The 16,335-nt window shown below is 40.8% G+C and overlaps 1 protein-coding gene across 2 annotated transcripts in view; it reads right to left on the reverse strand.

Moving 5' to 3' along the window:
- The window catches only part of TMEM175 (transmembrane protein 175), a 41,017-nt gene extending 24,797 nt beyond the window's left edge, over positions 1–16,220 (reverse strand). Inside the window, exons 1-5 of one of the 2 annotated variants that reach the window (XM_069072509.1) lie at positions 15,991–16,220; positions 9,835–10,103; positions 9,610–9,648; positions 4,717–4,814; positions 1,127–1,178 (exon numbers count right to left, since the gene is read on the reverse strand). In XM_069072509.1, coding sequence (XP_068928610.1) covers positions 1,127–1,178; positions 4,717–4,814; positions 9,610–9,648; positions 9,835–9,987 — 342 coding nt within the window. In that variant the 5' untranslated portion in view covers positions 9,988–10,103; positions 15,991–16,220. Of the gene's footprint in view, positions 1–1,126; positions 1,179–4,716; positions 4,815–9,609; positions 9,649–9,834; positions 10,104–15,990 lie in introns of those variants that run through there. The other variant, XM_069072519.1, reaches the window with a different exon arrangement.
- Between the last annotated feature and the right edge of the window lie 115 nt (positions 16,221–16,335).

Below are 16,335 nucleotides of genomic sequence, written 5' to 3' on the forward strand. Positions count from 1 at the left end.
AATAGGAAGGTTATTTCGCTTGTTAAATAGAAGAATCAGGACCCAAAAATATCTTGACAATACGCTGGGCCAACAACATGAAATTTAGTAAAAATAAATGTTGCTTACACTTGAGTTAAAAAAATAAACTTCATAAGTATAGGATGGGGGAGGTATTGCTACATATTAGAAATGGAAATTGAGAGTCGTATGAAAAATTTGATCTAGGGTTTTAATGGACTGTAAGCTCAATATTAATCCACCAAAAACCAATATAGTTTTAGATTGCATTAAAAGAGGCATATTATCTATAACTAGAGATGTGATAACTACACTGACCTTTGCCCTGGTTGGGCCATAACTGAAGCACAGTTCTGGATACCACAAAAATAATCAAAGGAGGGCAGTAAGAAGGAAGGCAAATAATGGCATGTGAGTATTAACTGAATAGGGGATATATCCGGGAGGATACGTGATAGCTATCTAAAGTACTTGAAGGGGTTGTAATATAGAACAGAGATGAGACATTCTGTTTGGTGGCAGGGGGCAGAAGTAGGAGTAATAAGCAGAAGTGTGAAAAGAGACAGATGAGAGCAGGGGAAAGGATGTCGGATTTGATTTGGGGGGAATCACTCCAATACTTCTTTCTGTTATTCCAAGTCTGGCTTAAAAGAAATAACAGATAAATACTTGCAACTACAGAATTTGTCTTCTTGGCTTTTTTTTTTTTTCTTTTTGGAGGGGGGAAGGTAGGGCAATTGGGGTTAAGTGACTTGCCCAAGGTCACAAAGCTAGTTTTTTTGTCTGTGTGTTAATTGTCTAAGGCTGCGTTTGAACTCAGGTCCTCCTGACTCCAGGGCCGGCACGCTATTCACTGCGCCACCTAGCCGTCCCCCTTCCTGGCTTTCTTACATCAAACTGTCTAGCTTTATCTTTTGACCGTTCCTCAACACGCTCTGACATGTCTGGAGCTGACAGGTCAAATAAAAAAAAAAAGTAGAAATAAAGAATTCTCCATGACAAAACAAATTTCTGTCTAGAAAATTTCTGTCAAGACACAAGGAGAGGAATTATTCACCTCAACTTCACTTCTGTGAGAATCAAATTTTAAGTTCAAATTTTTCCTAAAAAGAATAAGAAAACTCACCAGGTTTAGCAAGGCCAAAGTATCATCTATCATTCCAATTACCTGGAATAGTCTAGAAAAAAATACAATTAAAAAAGAGGAAACCAATGAAATATAGTTAATAGTAAATATATTTTCTTAGTTTTATAATAATTGGTAACATTTGTTAACAAGCACCAAAGTATTTGGAAAGCTTAAAAAAAAATCTTTCTTCTGACTATACAACTCCTTAACAAAATTAATGTACTTTTTTTTGGCGGGGGGGGGAGCAGGCAATCGGGGTTAAGTGACTTGCTCAGGGGTCACACAGCTAGTATCAAGTATCTGAGGCTGGATTTGAACTTGGGTCCTTCTGACTGCAGGGCTGGTGCTCTATCCACTGTACCACCTAGCTGTCACTAAACTTAAGGTACTTTTTACAGTCTTGTCTTTTTCCAAATATTGGTGTGATGATATTTACTTGCTGCTAGTAATAAAACTTGACAACAATCCTGTGAGGTAGTATAGGTATGACAGTTTTTTCAGATGAAGAAACAGAGGTCCAGAGGTTAAGTGCCTTGTTACAGAGCAAGTCAGTAGCAGCCAGAACTAGACCCCAGGTCACCTGAGCTGACTTTAGAGGCCAAAGAATCTAGGTAGTGACCGGGAATCCTAGAGGTCAGATACCTACTGCTCACAGTAAGAATTAGTCAGAAGGGGCTGCCACATCAACATTTCTGGGGTTTGTCCTTACAGTAACTCAATAAAAATAAAACTCAAAGTTATTTTTTTCCAAAGCTATTTTCACAGTAAGGTTTCCAGGTTTCCAGGTTTCCTTCCTGCCCAAGACAGTTTCTTTGCAACTACCTTGAAGAAACTGAGGCATAGAATAGCTACCCTTGGGCACATAGGAGAGTAAGCTGAAGAACTAGGATCAGCTGAAGAACTAGGATTTGAACCCAGGTCCTTTGACTCTAATCTAGCACTCTTTCTACTGTACTACACAGAATGAGAAAATACAGAGATGAAAAATCCAAGGGTGGTAGAGCCAAGCTGGAGAGGGGATGAGTAATGTAGGGAAGGGAAGAATAGGAAGCCCATGGTGGGAGAGGCAAAGAGACTGAAGAGGTGGGAAAATGGCAGACTAACAGGATCTTCAGAGGTGAGAGGAAAGCTAGGGAAAAGAAGAGAGGGATGATGGAGTAGCCAGAGGTACGGGGCAGCCAATCTGGGGGAGGAGATTAAAGAAATAAAGAGATACCAGGCATCTGGGTTCTTATCTTGAGTTGTGGCTCCTATTCAAGGCACATTTATGTAGTACAGCTGTTTCTAAGAGCAGATCTGGGGCTCCCAGGATCATCTTATATAGGCTAGCCTAAAGGGCAATAAAATCTCCCAGGATTTGCTAAAATTTGACATAGTAACTCAGATGGCCCTGGCACCTAAGATTAGCACAGTCAAGTCAGCATTCCCTCAACCTGCTATGCTCTGGCCTTTTGTCTCCAGAACTGGGTTGTAACTAAATTGTCCTCTGTGACTGATTGGAGAAACATGAAGATATAGGACACAAAGTGACTTTGTAGCAAACATTGGTAACAACAACAACTTTCCATATATAGGTATTCCAACACTGCAGCTCATCTGGCCTTAGTAGCTAAAATTCATCCCTGGGATTCTCCAAGGTTGACTATTTATATTCCTGAGGAATTCATATTGGTAGAGGGAAACTTTGACTGTAAATATTTTTAGATTATAGAAATCTTACAAAATGCATGAAAATTGGATGTTTTCTAAAGTAGAATCTTATTTTCATATTGAAATTCCATTATCCTTTCAGAGATTTCTTTATTAAAAAATTAGGTCCAAGCCATTCCTTTAAAAATATAGTTAAGAAGGCAGTCAACATGTTTAAATCATTTTATAAGCTTGTGTGAATTTGTAAGTGCTATACATATAATACTTATAACTGAAAGAAACATTAATATTTCACAAACCAAGTGCTATATTCAAACTACCGTACTAGGAACTGGTGATAAAGTGTAAAGACTCTTCAAAAATTAGCTTTTTTGTGGGGGAGACAGGGGGACTGAGCAATGTTCCCATCTAGTCGAGAACTAATGCACTGGATGACAAAATCTGGACAAAAAAGATGACAGACTAGAATATTGGTCTCAATCTAAGAAGATGAAATTTAATAGTTAAATGTGAAATCCTATGTGTGAGTTAAAAAAGAAATCAACTTCCAAAGTGCAGAATGAGGGAGGTGTGGCTAGATACTACTTTGTCTAAAAGGGGTTTCAGTGAACTGCAAATTGAGTTATGAGTCAGTATTGTAGTATGGGAGCCAGATCAAGCAACATTAAGAGAGACACAGATTAAAGGAATAAGGTGTTGATGGTCCCCACTGTTCTCTGCCCTGGTTAGACCACAGATGCAGCACTGGGTTCAGTTGTGGGCATCTTGACATAGGAAGGACATTGATAAGTTGAAAGGAATTCAACGAGGATAATGAGGGTCTTTAAGTGCATGTCATGTGAAGAAATGGAGATGATGAGCATGGAGAAAGACTTTTTTCAAAGTATTTGAAAGGCTGTCATCTGGAAGGGGGAATTGTTTGGTCCCAGAGGGTAGAACCAGGAGAAAATGATAGAAATTTTAATTAGATAAACTTTGGGATTGAGGTTAAAAAAAAAACAACTTCCTATTAGAGTGGAATGGGATTTGTCAGAGACAGCGGTCTCCACTTTTCTTACAGGTTTTCAAGCAGAGGCTGGAGGACCACTTGTTGGTTATTTTGTAGAAGGGATTCTTTTTTGGGTTTTCCCTTTTATCTCTGAAATTCTGTGGTTCTGTAAAGTTCTTCGCAATTTAAGAAAACCACTAGTGAAAAAAGGGAGAAGAAAATCAGAGATCCATTCATCAAGAGGTTAGAAAGAAGTTTTGTATGAACAAATAAAATGATTTTAAGACATCCCATGTTCAGTAAGAAGGAAAAAGCTATTTTTGTTTGAATATAAAGACTTACAGCCATTACGTGGATAATCCTGGGTGGGGAAAATTTTCCTTCTGAGGATGTTTCCTTGGTACTTATGCAAATTATTTATTTATGGTACCTTTTGTTAATCTATTAAACAAGGCAAAAATATTAGGTTTCATTTTCCCCTGCATGACCAGGAATATGGAAGTGCCTGTCATGTTTCATCATGTTCTGCTCCTCTTCTGGAACTATTCCAGGACACTGTGGGATTGTAATGCTCATAGAAAATGACAGCACATAGCACAGTGCCTGGCATAGAGTAGGTGCCTAATAAATGCTTACTGTATGCACAGTGTAAGAAGAGGCCAAGTGATTCTTATTGTTGTGAAGCTATGGGATGAAGGCAGACATCTCTATAAGTTTACCATAATAGGTTTACTGACTATTTTACTCCCTCCATGATGCAAGAAAAGGGTATATAATAACCCATCTGTTAGATTATACTTGAATTTTTAGACAGAAGGATCCCAGTGTGTACTTATTAATTTAATTTCCATTGTAGCTGCAAAGGAATGACTTACTATAGCAAGTTAGCAAAATTTGCTTGTCCTTTTAGATTTTGGACATTTAAAAAAACACTCCCCATTTTGCATACCTTATGTGTGCTGCCCAAGCCACAGTTACTATTAAAAATGTCATCAGGTAAACCGCAATTTTAGTTGCTAGAAGTTTTTGTATACTTTTGTCAAACCGCTGAAATGAAAGACAATATTATCAGTAGAAGAATCTGGCATGCATCTGGTATTTACTCATCTACTAATGACATAATTCTTCAATCACACAAGAATGGCAACACAATCCATTTTCTAAGATTTAAGTAGCAGGACACCTGACTAAAGATGCATTTTATTCTCCACACTGTTTCTCCACATTAATCTGTGCCCTCTGGTGTCCCTTCCTTCCCTCCTCCAGATTCAAAGGCCATGTTCCAGCTCATCTGCATGTTTATTTATTTATTTTTTTTGTAGGGGGGAAGGCAGGGCATTTGGGGTTAAGTGACTTGCTCAACATCACATGGCTAGTTAAGTGTCTGAGTCTACATTTGAACTCAGGTCCCCCTGACTCCAGGGCCAGTGCTCTATTCACTGTACTACCAGTCGCCTATCTGCATCTTTTTCAAAGGATGGCAAGATCAATAATAAAGTCACCCAAATCTTTCTTCTCCAAAATTATGTAACTTATGGTAAAAAAAAAAACCCACCAAAAAAAAAATCACACTAAAACTCAAATATTTTAATTACTTTTTCTGATCCTAGTTCTAGGCAGCAGAGTAGGTTCTCAGTTAATAGCAGAATTGAATTAGATTGAATTTGGAAGCTTGATGTAGAGGCTGTTTTATCGTCAAAGAGCAGGTATAATGCTTATATTATGCTTAGCTATAAAGAAGAGGCTGGGAAGAAGAGGAAAGGTTAAGCTAGCAGCTAAATGGGTTTTCTGGAAGCCATAGTTACTCTCCAGATTTAACTGCATCCAGTGGTTGAATCTTCCTCTGCCAGCAAACTTGCTAAAAGTCATGCCAAGCAGTCAAAATGGTGGGCTCAATTCATTTCCCCAGCCCTTTCTCTGAAGCAAGAGTGACCAGATAGTGAAATGACTTTAAATTGAAGCACAGAAGGGAGAAAAAAGGCCTGTTCAGAACAGTAAATGGTTATCAGGCCCTTGGAAATAACTACAGAACTTAGAAACAAACTTTTCTTAAAACAGTCCTATATAAGATAGGAGGCGTCACCATTACATTATTAGGCAATGGTATGTGCTGAACCAGATTAGCCTAATTCAGTTAAATAATGACTTATCTCTGCTCATCACTTCAGAAAACCAATCCTACTGCTAAGGACCTGCTTTGAGTAAAATGAACCAAACTTTTAAGTTGTGGTTTTACTGTAAGCATGGAGAAATAAAATGCATTTTCCCTAGTATCTCTCACCCCTCTCAGAGAACCACTTTAGATAGCAATTCTTTTTTTTTTTTCTTTGGAGGGCAATTGGGGTTAAGTGATTTGCCCAAGGTCACACGGCTAATTTTTGCTAGTTTTTTTCTGTCTGAGGCCAGATTTGAACTCAGGTACTCCTGACTCCAGGGCCGGTGATCTATTCACTTCGCCACCTAGCTGCCCCTGATAACAATTCTTTTTTAAAGAAAATAAAAAGAGGAAGATGAGGAAAGCAAGACTGATCAGTCCATTAAAAAATAAGTCTTGAAATTCCACACCCATGGACCTCCCAGTTCAGCAAAGGAGAGGGGTGGGGGCATTTCCTTACATCTCTTTTTTTGAGGCTGTGCTTGTTCTTTGTAATTTTGCAACATTACTTTTGATGATTTTGTGGTTCTTTCCTTTTACATGGTTGTAGTCACTATGTATACTGTTTTCTTGTCTGTACCTAATTCATTCCTTCAAGTCTTCCCATACTTCTCTGTCTTCATCACATTTATCATATCTTTCAGCACGGTAATTCCATTACATTTGTGTACCACAATTTCTTTAGCTACTCCCCAATTTATGGACATCAACTTTGTTTCTACTTTTTTGCTACCTTGAAAATATATTTACATGATATATAAAATTATCAATAAGTATATTTGTAAATGATATAAATCTAAATCCATATCTAAATCTATAAGGCTGCTATAAATCTAAAATACTATTTAAAAAAAATCAAAGTGCTGCTTAGGTTACTAGGAATGTTTTAAACATTATCACTAAGTTCAAAAATCAAAGCTGGTAGTTGCATTTCTAAATTCAGTCTACAAGAAGAGATACTACCTGGATAACTTCTAATTATAGGCATTTCTTTTATCCAATTTGTCTAAAACAGCATGGCTGCAGTCTCCCTAGAGAGCTACAAGGATGGCTTGAATCACTTCTCAAGTTCTCTTCTAAGTTTATGATTTTTCGACCCAATTAAAAAATATATTAACATCTTTGGTGTTAGATTCAGGCTGAATCTGCATGCTACTGCCTATGACTAGGTTAACTAGAACTAACTTTTATTTCCTTATCATACATCTTAACTTATGAAGGACCATTTTTTCATTTCAATAATGTACTCTCTACTGTCACATTACTTATTTTAATACTTCAGGTATCTGTAATTTGTCCCTGTGGGTGGATGGTTCCTCCATGGCATAGCTCACAATCCTGTATCTTAGTAGCTGGTCTTTTAGTGTAGTTGTGGCCTAAAAATTCATCATTCTGAACCTACTCTAGTAATGAACTCTCCAATCCTCAGACAATGGGCACATAGCCCATTGTTTGAAGCATCTTTAGTCAAATAAGATCTGCTAAAGTTGGCACTCTGCTCGCACAGCTTGAAGATACAGGGTCATCTTCATGTCACGATGAAGCACTGAGTTATAATTTTAAAAAAATGTCTGGTTAGTCTTTCAGTGGAGAATTGCCGTATTATTTCCATAAAAGCCTGAGGAACATATTCTGGACAGGATGACTATGTCTTAGAATACTTTCTGTACCATAATTTCAAGAGAAAAGTTGTACATATTATTGCTGCAAAATACAGTCTCCAAAAGGATTCTTAACTCATTTCAGAAATGCTTGGGGAAAAAAAAGAGACTTTCAAAGCACTGTTTTTTTTTTTAAGAACCATTTTAAACAAAGGTTTGGTCTGCACTGTAGTTGAGTCTGTACTTCTGGATGTGTCCTTTATCAGAATAGTAATTTCTAGGACTGACCAGGATTTTGCATCTTATGATATAGGCACTGAGTAGCATGGTTTTTATTTTATCAAATTCTGTCCCAATATATTCCTTTGAGAAACAAGTAATGGCTACAGCTAGATTCGTAAATGTACTTAGACTTTGTTAGTACTAAAGCAAATAGATCATCTGGGCATTGTCGAGAATAGATGTCTAGGGCTAGATTCTGATTACTAAGCAATCAAAACATGAATATATCCAGTCTAAATGGGTAATTTTAGCTTTATTGATTGCTTGGGGACACAATCACATGCAGAGAGAGATACTACTATCTCAGATACTATGTGAGAGGCTTTAAGTACAAAATTATATGGAAAAAGAAATTAATATGAAAAGGTTACTATGATTTTGAAACTTAGATATTAAGGCATCAAATGCTTTCTGCTGATTTAAAGCAGCATTACAGCAAATGAAATGAAACTTTTAAATCTTTCACAGTACTCTACATACAATAGGCACTTAATGTTTGCTCAACTAAATTTTATATATGGGGTTTCTATTAACCATAAAAGAAGGTGTGGCTGCAAAGCAATGAACAAACCAGAGCATATATACTCAAATGAGCTTTTGTCTTTCCAGGTGTCTAGGAGGCATTTATTTATTCCATGGATGCTGCTACTGTTCACAGTGTCTGGAAGTCTTCTCTGGAACTTCTTTGAGAGCCAGCATCATGAAATGACATTTTACTTTAGGTCACTTAAAAAAACACCTAAGCTGGTATCACCTACTTTATTCATTGGTTTTAGTTCTGAATGACATTCTTAGTTGTTTCTAAAAATTAAATTTACCCTTGAGGGCCAGTAAGGCTCTAAAGGAAATTCCAAAAGTGGAGATTAAAAATGTTTTGAGTGGCGGGGCTGGGTGGCTTAGTGAGTAGAGCACTGGCTCTGGAGTCAGGAGGACCTGAGTTCAAATCCAACCTCATACACTTAACACTTACTAGCTGTGTGACCTTGGGCAAGTCACTTAACCCCAATTGCCCTCCAAAAAAAAAAAGCAAAAAAAATGCTTTGAGCACAGGCAGCACCATCACAAAAACCTCCAAAGAGGGATACTTTTATTTAGATAGGTAAATTTGATGTTCTGTTCAAAAATTAATTGCACCACTTGGTTATACCTTCTGCATGCCACCTTATTTCCCCCTGCTCGTCACAGCTGCTGTGCCCCACTGAGGCTGACCCCCTCACTACCCTCACTGCACAGAGGCACGCACCAAACCATCCCTGCCTTGGGGTTCTGTACCGCCTCGCCCACTCCTCCTTGTATTCAGATCCTGCCTTCAAGGTCTTTTTCATCCTCCTTCATCCTTCACAGAACCTTTCCATGGCCTGTCCAGGCCACACATGGCAGGTATTTCTCTCCTCTAAATTTCTACTGCCCTTCAGAGGCCACAGTTAGGCATTTGATGTTTTATGCATGTTGAGCTTTTCTTCTTTACTGGACTGTAAATTCCTTGGAGGTCAGTGACCATGTCTTATACATCTCTAGCTCCCAATAGACTGAATTTTTAGCTGTGGATGTGCTGAGTTAATAGATCTGATTAACCAGAATAGTTCATTAACCAAGCATGATTCTGCCAGGACATAATCAACCAGTATTTACTAAGTCCTAAGGAGGACAACAATATATTTTCTAATTAAGCCCTAACAAAGAGTTGATTGCTTTCTTTATATAGCCTAATGGGGAATGAAGCATTTCTTAAAGCTAGTGGTTGTGGCAGCAGCAAGGGGAGAGGCCCTGTGGCTCTAGCTCTGCATGGAACTGTATAGAATACCTGGTCAGGGTAGATTTTCGTGTGGGCCACAGGCAGGATCTGCAACAGGAAAGAAACAAAACAAGATGAGTAACATAATATTTGTTCTGAGAACCAACTGTTTCTCCTCTCTTGAACTGCATATAGTCAGTCTAAGGCCTAAGGAAGGAGGCATTTAGTTGGGGCATGGGGGCAGCAAGGGATGTCAGGGGTAAGGGAAGGTGTGGACCAGGAGCACATACACACCATAACAGTGGCGATGATGGAAAGCAGGGCATCACTGAAGCTCAGCATTCGGTGGGATGACTGGGTGTTTTCACAGGAATTCCCATCTCCTGGGTCTGCTGAAAGTTCCATCTGTACATCTGCATCTTCCTCTGGGGTTCCTGTTTCAGCCATGGGGTCAGTAGCTTCCTACTTAGCTAGAAACCACCCTATTCTGGCAGCTGTTGAGCATGCCCAGAGCAAAAGGAACTTCAGAGTCCAGATTCCACTTTTCCAGGTTTTAGGAATCTCTGAGAAGGAAAGCAAGAGAGGCGTGGGGGTGGAGTAAGAAGGGGAAGGGGTCAGAAGGAGAAGCACTTCCGTAAATTTCCCTCTGGGGAAGCTGGCAGGATCACACACAGCCCTCACCCCCCAGTCACCTGGGGAGGTATACCTCAGCATCACGAAAACATAAAGGACTTTTTTTGACTGCTCCAATCTAATTTGACAAACATTTGATAAATGGCTACTATTTGCTAAGGACTACTCTCAAAACAGCTTATAATCTAACAGGAAAAAAAGACATTTAAACAAGTAACTAATAAAAATGCAGTAAGAAATTTTCAGGAGAGATTGAAAAGCTTTCATGGAGGAATGGGCAACTGAGCTGGGCCTTGCAGAGAGGTAAAAATTTCAACTGAGATCAAGGGAGATGAGATTAGGCTGGAAAGGGAGGAAAGGCTGGAGTCAGAATGTGGGGAGTCTTAAATGCCAGAATAAAGAGTTTATACTTTATTTGGCAGGCAATGGGGAGCTATTGAGGTTAAATAGAGAGTGTTATAATTATAACCTTGCATAGGGAAGATTATTCTGAGCAGCATAAAGATGGATCTGAGGAGAGGAGACTGGAGATAGACAAGCTAAGAAGGTGTTGAATAATCCAGGTAGGTTGTAATGAGGGCTTTATTAGGCTGTTTGTGAAGAGAAGGGAATGGATGTGATGCATATATATTTTATCGATGACTTATTTTTATACCAATCATTCCTTTTAACTCCCTTCCCCAAAATAGTACCCCCACCTCAATCTTGCCCTGTCACAAAGTAAATCAAGTGAGTAAAACAGATACTGCAACCATGTCTGCAGTTTACACCACATTCTGAATTTGCAGTTTTCTACCTTGGGTAGTTTGATCTCTTCTCCCTTAGGGCACAGATTTGTCCTTATAATTAGAGTTCTACAGCCTTTTAGTGTTGATTTTATTAAAATTATTGTAGTCATTGTGTACAGTGTTCACACGGGTCAGATTACTTTGCTATATCAGTTCCATATCTGAACTCATATTTGTCATTTCTTCTTTTAGTTTTTGGGAGGGGGGAAGGTAGGGCAATTGGGGTTAAGTGACTTGCCCAAGGTTACACAGCTAGTAAGGATTAAGTATCTGAAGCTGTATTTGAGCTCAGGTCCTCCTGACTCCAAGGCAGGTGTTCTCTTCACTGCGCCACCTAGTGGCCCTACATTAGTCATTTCTGGCAGCACATTCCACTGACATGTACATTTTGTTTGCCCATTCCCCGAATGATGGGTACTCAAGTCTCTAGATTTTTGTTACTCCCCAAAATGCTGCTATGAATATTCTGGCATATACGGGGAATTTCTATCTTTGAGATCTTTTAGTGGGATTGTTGAGTCAAAGGGTATGAACAGTTTAGGGGGTTTTCTCAAGTCATTTAAAATTATTTTCCAGACTGGATTAGACCAGTTCAGAAGTGAGACATATTGCAGAGGTGGAAGCAAACAGCCCGCTGTAGATGAGACACATCAGAGGTCTCCCAAGATGATAAGCCTGTATGACTTGGAAGCTGGTGCTACCACCAAAATAAGCAGGCACATTAGGGAGAGAGACGGGTTTTGGGGGGATGATGAGCTCAGTGTTGAAGATTTTCAGTTTGAGGAACTGCTATGTCTAGCAGTCAGTCCAGAATTTAGATCTAGAACTCAGAAAAGGTGAGGCTGGGAGTCAGGAGACCTGGGTTCTAGGTTTAGCCCTGTAATAAGCCCTGCATGGCCTCCAATGTCATTTCCTCCAAGCCTTAACCTATTTCAAAATAAAAAGGCTGGACTGGCTAAGATTACTTTCATGTCTTACAATTTATGAAACAATGAATTAGGCTAACTTTGTCCTTCAAATGATTAACTTTAGTTTCCTTAGCAGAAATATTCTGTAGACATACTATGAAACTAGCCTCTGCATTCTTTTGGCAAGGGGTGGGGGAGTCATTAGCAGTGTAACCAGACATTTGTGTTGTATATAGGCACATTGTGAATTCCTAGTCATTCAAGGATTAGGAATTAGAGAGCTTCTCAGACCCTGTCTGCAAAATATCAGGTACTGTGGGTAGAGCTTTGATTTGGGATCCACAGCCGGACCTAAGGTGATTCTGTTCCTTAGGATCAGGTCCACTTAACTAGCAAATGGGAAAAAGATCAGTTTTGCTCCTTTCTTGTAGGCACCAAAAGTTTTGCAAATCCAAATCTAGACTCAGAAGTTAAGTCAAAAAATCCCATCAGAAACACTTGAGGTCTTTCCAAATTAGATGAATTTATTAAAAGTTCTCACACCAATCCTCAGGGCACACTGGCTTATTTTAAGTTGCTAGATAGCAGCTGTTTCACCTCCTGCTGTAGATCAGCTTTTTCTTCCTCACGTGCTAGTGATAAGCCAGTTGGAGGCTGACATTTGGGGAGGGCTAACTAGCACAAGTTTGAAAACCATTTTGAGTATAACAAATCATGTTAAACTACACACCAGGATACCTTTTGGTTTGCAGTAAGATAAGGATCAGGACCAACAAAAAACCTTCCAGACATTTCTGCATGGTAAAGTAAGAAAAGCAACTAGCTTTCTTACTCTCTGAGGACTAGTCTAACAACTTAGTAAGTTGAGAATCTAACAGACCTCCTGTTATTTTCTGGTGAGCAGTTTTTCTGCTACCAGTGACTTGGTAATTCTTTTTCCGGTCTTTAAACTGTAGTCTTTCGAGGCTTCCAGAAAAGTATGCTGTTATGCCTTGGGAGACAGATAATGGGATCAAGCCTATGTTCTTTTGGTCAGGTCAGCAGCAAAGACTAGACCATACAAATGGGCTAGTTCAATGTTGGCGGCTAGATGACAATTGAAATTTCAAGGTCGTAATTATACCCATCAAGAAAGAACAAGTAGCTGTCAGGTATCTTCTTTGTTCTGCTACTGGCTTGCTTTCTATTGCTTCTTGCATCTTTTCCATGAAAACTAGAGTTACTCCTTGAGTAACACTCAACAAAATGAGCAACTGACCTTCAACCTTTTAATACCTTCTCCACGGAGAACACTCATGAATACTTTAACTTTTGGGTGACTTTATTTGTAGGGGATGTGTCTATGTGTATTTTTGGGAGAGTCAACAGGTGGCACTGTGACCTTGCACCTGGTTCCACATACCTTCTGTTCCCTTATCCATCCTCACCCAATAGAACCCTGGAGTTTCTGGTTATTAAGGGAAAAGGGGACACAGGTTTGGGAAGGCATTTTATGTAAATGTAGAGTTCACATTTAACATTTTAGAATCTGAAGATTTCTGATCAGAGAGGAGTGAACATGCTTAGACCTGTGTTCTCTTGGCAGCTGTGTGAGGAAAAAGACTAGAGGAAGGTGATCATACAGTCAGGAAGCCTAGGGGGAGGGCAGGCCACCTCTGGGGGGAGGAGGAAAGAGTATAAGAGGGAGTACTTGATAGTATCAAATACTGCAGAAGTCCAAGAAGCATGAGGACTGAGAAAAGGCCATCAGATTCAGCAATTAGTGGGCTCAATGCTACAAAGCAAGTTACAGAGGAAGAAACATGCCTCAAAAGCATTGCGCTCTTTTTGAAGAACAGCTCAAAACTGTTACAATAATATAACTCTAATAATGAAACTTCTGTTATACTTTGAGGGCTATGATCTCATAAGGGCTTTTCATTCAAAGAATTCCCCTCCATTGTGAATGGTATAGGTCTATTGAATTTTTTTTTGGTTGCAATTTTTGGTTTTAATTTTTAAAATGTTTGCTCTGAACTTGACAAACACCAACAAAAATTTCCACATAAAAGTGACAGAATATTGTTTATGAAACCATGAATTTCACTATGTACAATTTAAATGTTATGTATGTATAGAACACGTAATTTAGCGCATTATTTCCAAAGCCATCCCACTTTTTGTTATTCTAAGAACCTCCTCCTGATCTCTTCTGTACATTTTCTTTGCATTTTTTCTGGTGACCCCCCCCCTTTTTTTGGGGGGGGGGCATAGCTATCATTAACCCTCTTCCCCTACTCTGTAACAAGAGGCAAAACAAATCCACACATTAACCATGTCTGAAAACATCTGTCTCCCATCTCTAGCCTAACACATCAGAGGCACTATTTCTAAAGATCTTCAGCTATTCATTATATACAAAAGGCAAGATCCTACCACTGCCTCTAGAGCTAAGCAAAGTACTGTGAACAGGGAACCATATTTGCGAAACACTAATATACCAGATCTCATCTAATAAAAAAAAAAGCAATCAGATAGTGAGAAGCCTGGAAACCATGCTATGTGTTGGCGAATCAAAGGAACTCGACACTTATTTGGAGTGAAGGAATGAATGAAAAAAACATTTATTAAATATTTACTCCTTGCAAAGCATTAGGGATATAAATACAAAAGCTAGCAGATCCCTCCTCTCAAATTATTTACATTCTAATATTAGTAGGGTGCAGCTGCAAGGTAAGGTCTGCTTGTATGAAGGGCAAAGTACCAGGGTGGATGGCAGAGAGAAGGCATGATTGTTGTATTAAGATGTCAAAGGTGGTCATATGGAAGAGGGATTAGACTGATTTTACGTAGCACCAGAAAACAGGGCTGGAAGCAAAGGGGGGCAAACAGTGGAGCGTCAGATTTCAGAGGCTTGGAGAAACACTTCTCAACAATTATATTGTTTAAAAATATAAGTGACTGTCTCAATAGTGATAGCTAGCATTTATATGACTGGACATTTTCTATGGCTAAGGCTTCTAAGGGCCCTCTCCCTCCTCGGTCCTATCTGCCCACTGCCCTGGCTTCCTTTACATCAAACTCCTACAGGCAGCCTTGCGCAAGCCCTCCAATTTCTACAGCCTTCCCTTGGTTAATCATTTCCTCCTTTTCCAGCAAGACTTGCTTTGTAATGTATTTGCTGGCATGTAGTCTTCTCCGTTGGATTTTAAGCTCCTTGAGGACAAGGAATTGTCTTCAACCTTTCTCTGTATCCCTAGCACTTAGTACAATCCCTGGCACCCAGTAGGCACTTAATAAATGCTTAATGGGAAGCCCAGAGCATCTAGATGGAGAAGTGGACAGTGCTGAGCCTGGGGTGAGGGAGATCTGCGTCCAAATCTGGCCTCAAGACACCAGCTGTGTGACCCTGGGCAAGTCACTTAACCTTACTGGCCTCAGTTTCCCCACCTGTAAAATCAAGTGAATTTCCAATAACTGCAAAGAAAAACCCAAATGGGGTCACGAGGAGTCGGACACGAGTCAAACGGCAACAAATGCTTAACGACCGACTCATTTTATTAATTCGCATTTATTAATTTGTTTATCTGTTTACATATATGTCCACCTCTCTTTTGCAATGCGCTTTACATGTATCTCATTTTATCCTCAGGCAGGTGATAGGTAAACTGAGGCAGAGGGCCGCTCCGTGACTCGCTCAGGGTCCGGCCGCGTTCCCGGAGGGCGCCCCGTTCTCCGCACTCCCCACCGCGCCCCCTAGCGGCCCCCCACGGCGCTACCGATCCCAGGCGGGCAGCTGGACCACTGGTCTGCGACGCGGCCAAAAGGGCTCCAGCTCAGGCAGAGAGGGGATTTGGGGCATCTGAGGCGCTTTCCAACACAAAGATTCCGTGCATCCTGCTCTCCCACAGCAGCCGCGCAGGCTAACGGGGAGAAAGAGTCGAGTTGGGGCGGAAAGACCCGGGTTCAAATTCCGCCCCGGTCCAGAGCTCGCGGTGACGCCTCGACAAAGCTCCGGCTCCTCGTTTAACAGGGCCTGCCTCAGGACCCGCCCGCTCCCCGCCCACTTCAGGGCTAATGCTTGGGGCAGCTTTCTCTCTCCCGGCCCGGTCCACGAGTCCCGAAAGCTAAAGCTAATTTACCTCGGAATAGGCGACGGAGCCTTCAGCTAAACGCGGCCGCCCGGACCGCCGCGCTCTGGAGGTCACGGCGCATGCGCCTCCTTCGGGGGGCTCGAGCGGGACGCAAAGACGCCGGGGCCGAGAGGCGACGGGGCGGCGTCGCTGTGGGAGGGTCGGGAGCGGGGAAGGTCGCGGGACTGGGGCGCGTGGCGTACAATGGAGAGGCCGGCGCCATGACTCGTCGTGACGCGTTACGTTCGCGCCGACGTCGGCGCGCTGGGGCGGAAGATGGCGGTGCGGTGGGCGGTTGACTGTTGATCCGCGGCAGAGGTGCCGCGCAGTGGGTCGCGCGGGAGGCGCCTCAGG

The sequence above is a fragment of the Petaurus breviceps genome, unplaced genomic scaffold (assembly GCF_028583685.1).
Source record: "Petaurus breviceps papuanus isolate PSGF00001 unplaced genomic scaffold, PetGlider_PUasm1.0 140, whole genome shotgun sequence".
NCBI classification, from domain to species: domain Eukaryota; kingdom Metazoa; phylum Chordata; class Mammalia; order Diprotodontia; family Petauridae; genus Petaurus; species Petaurus breviceps.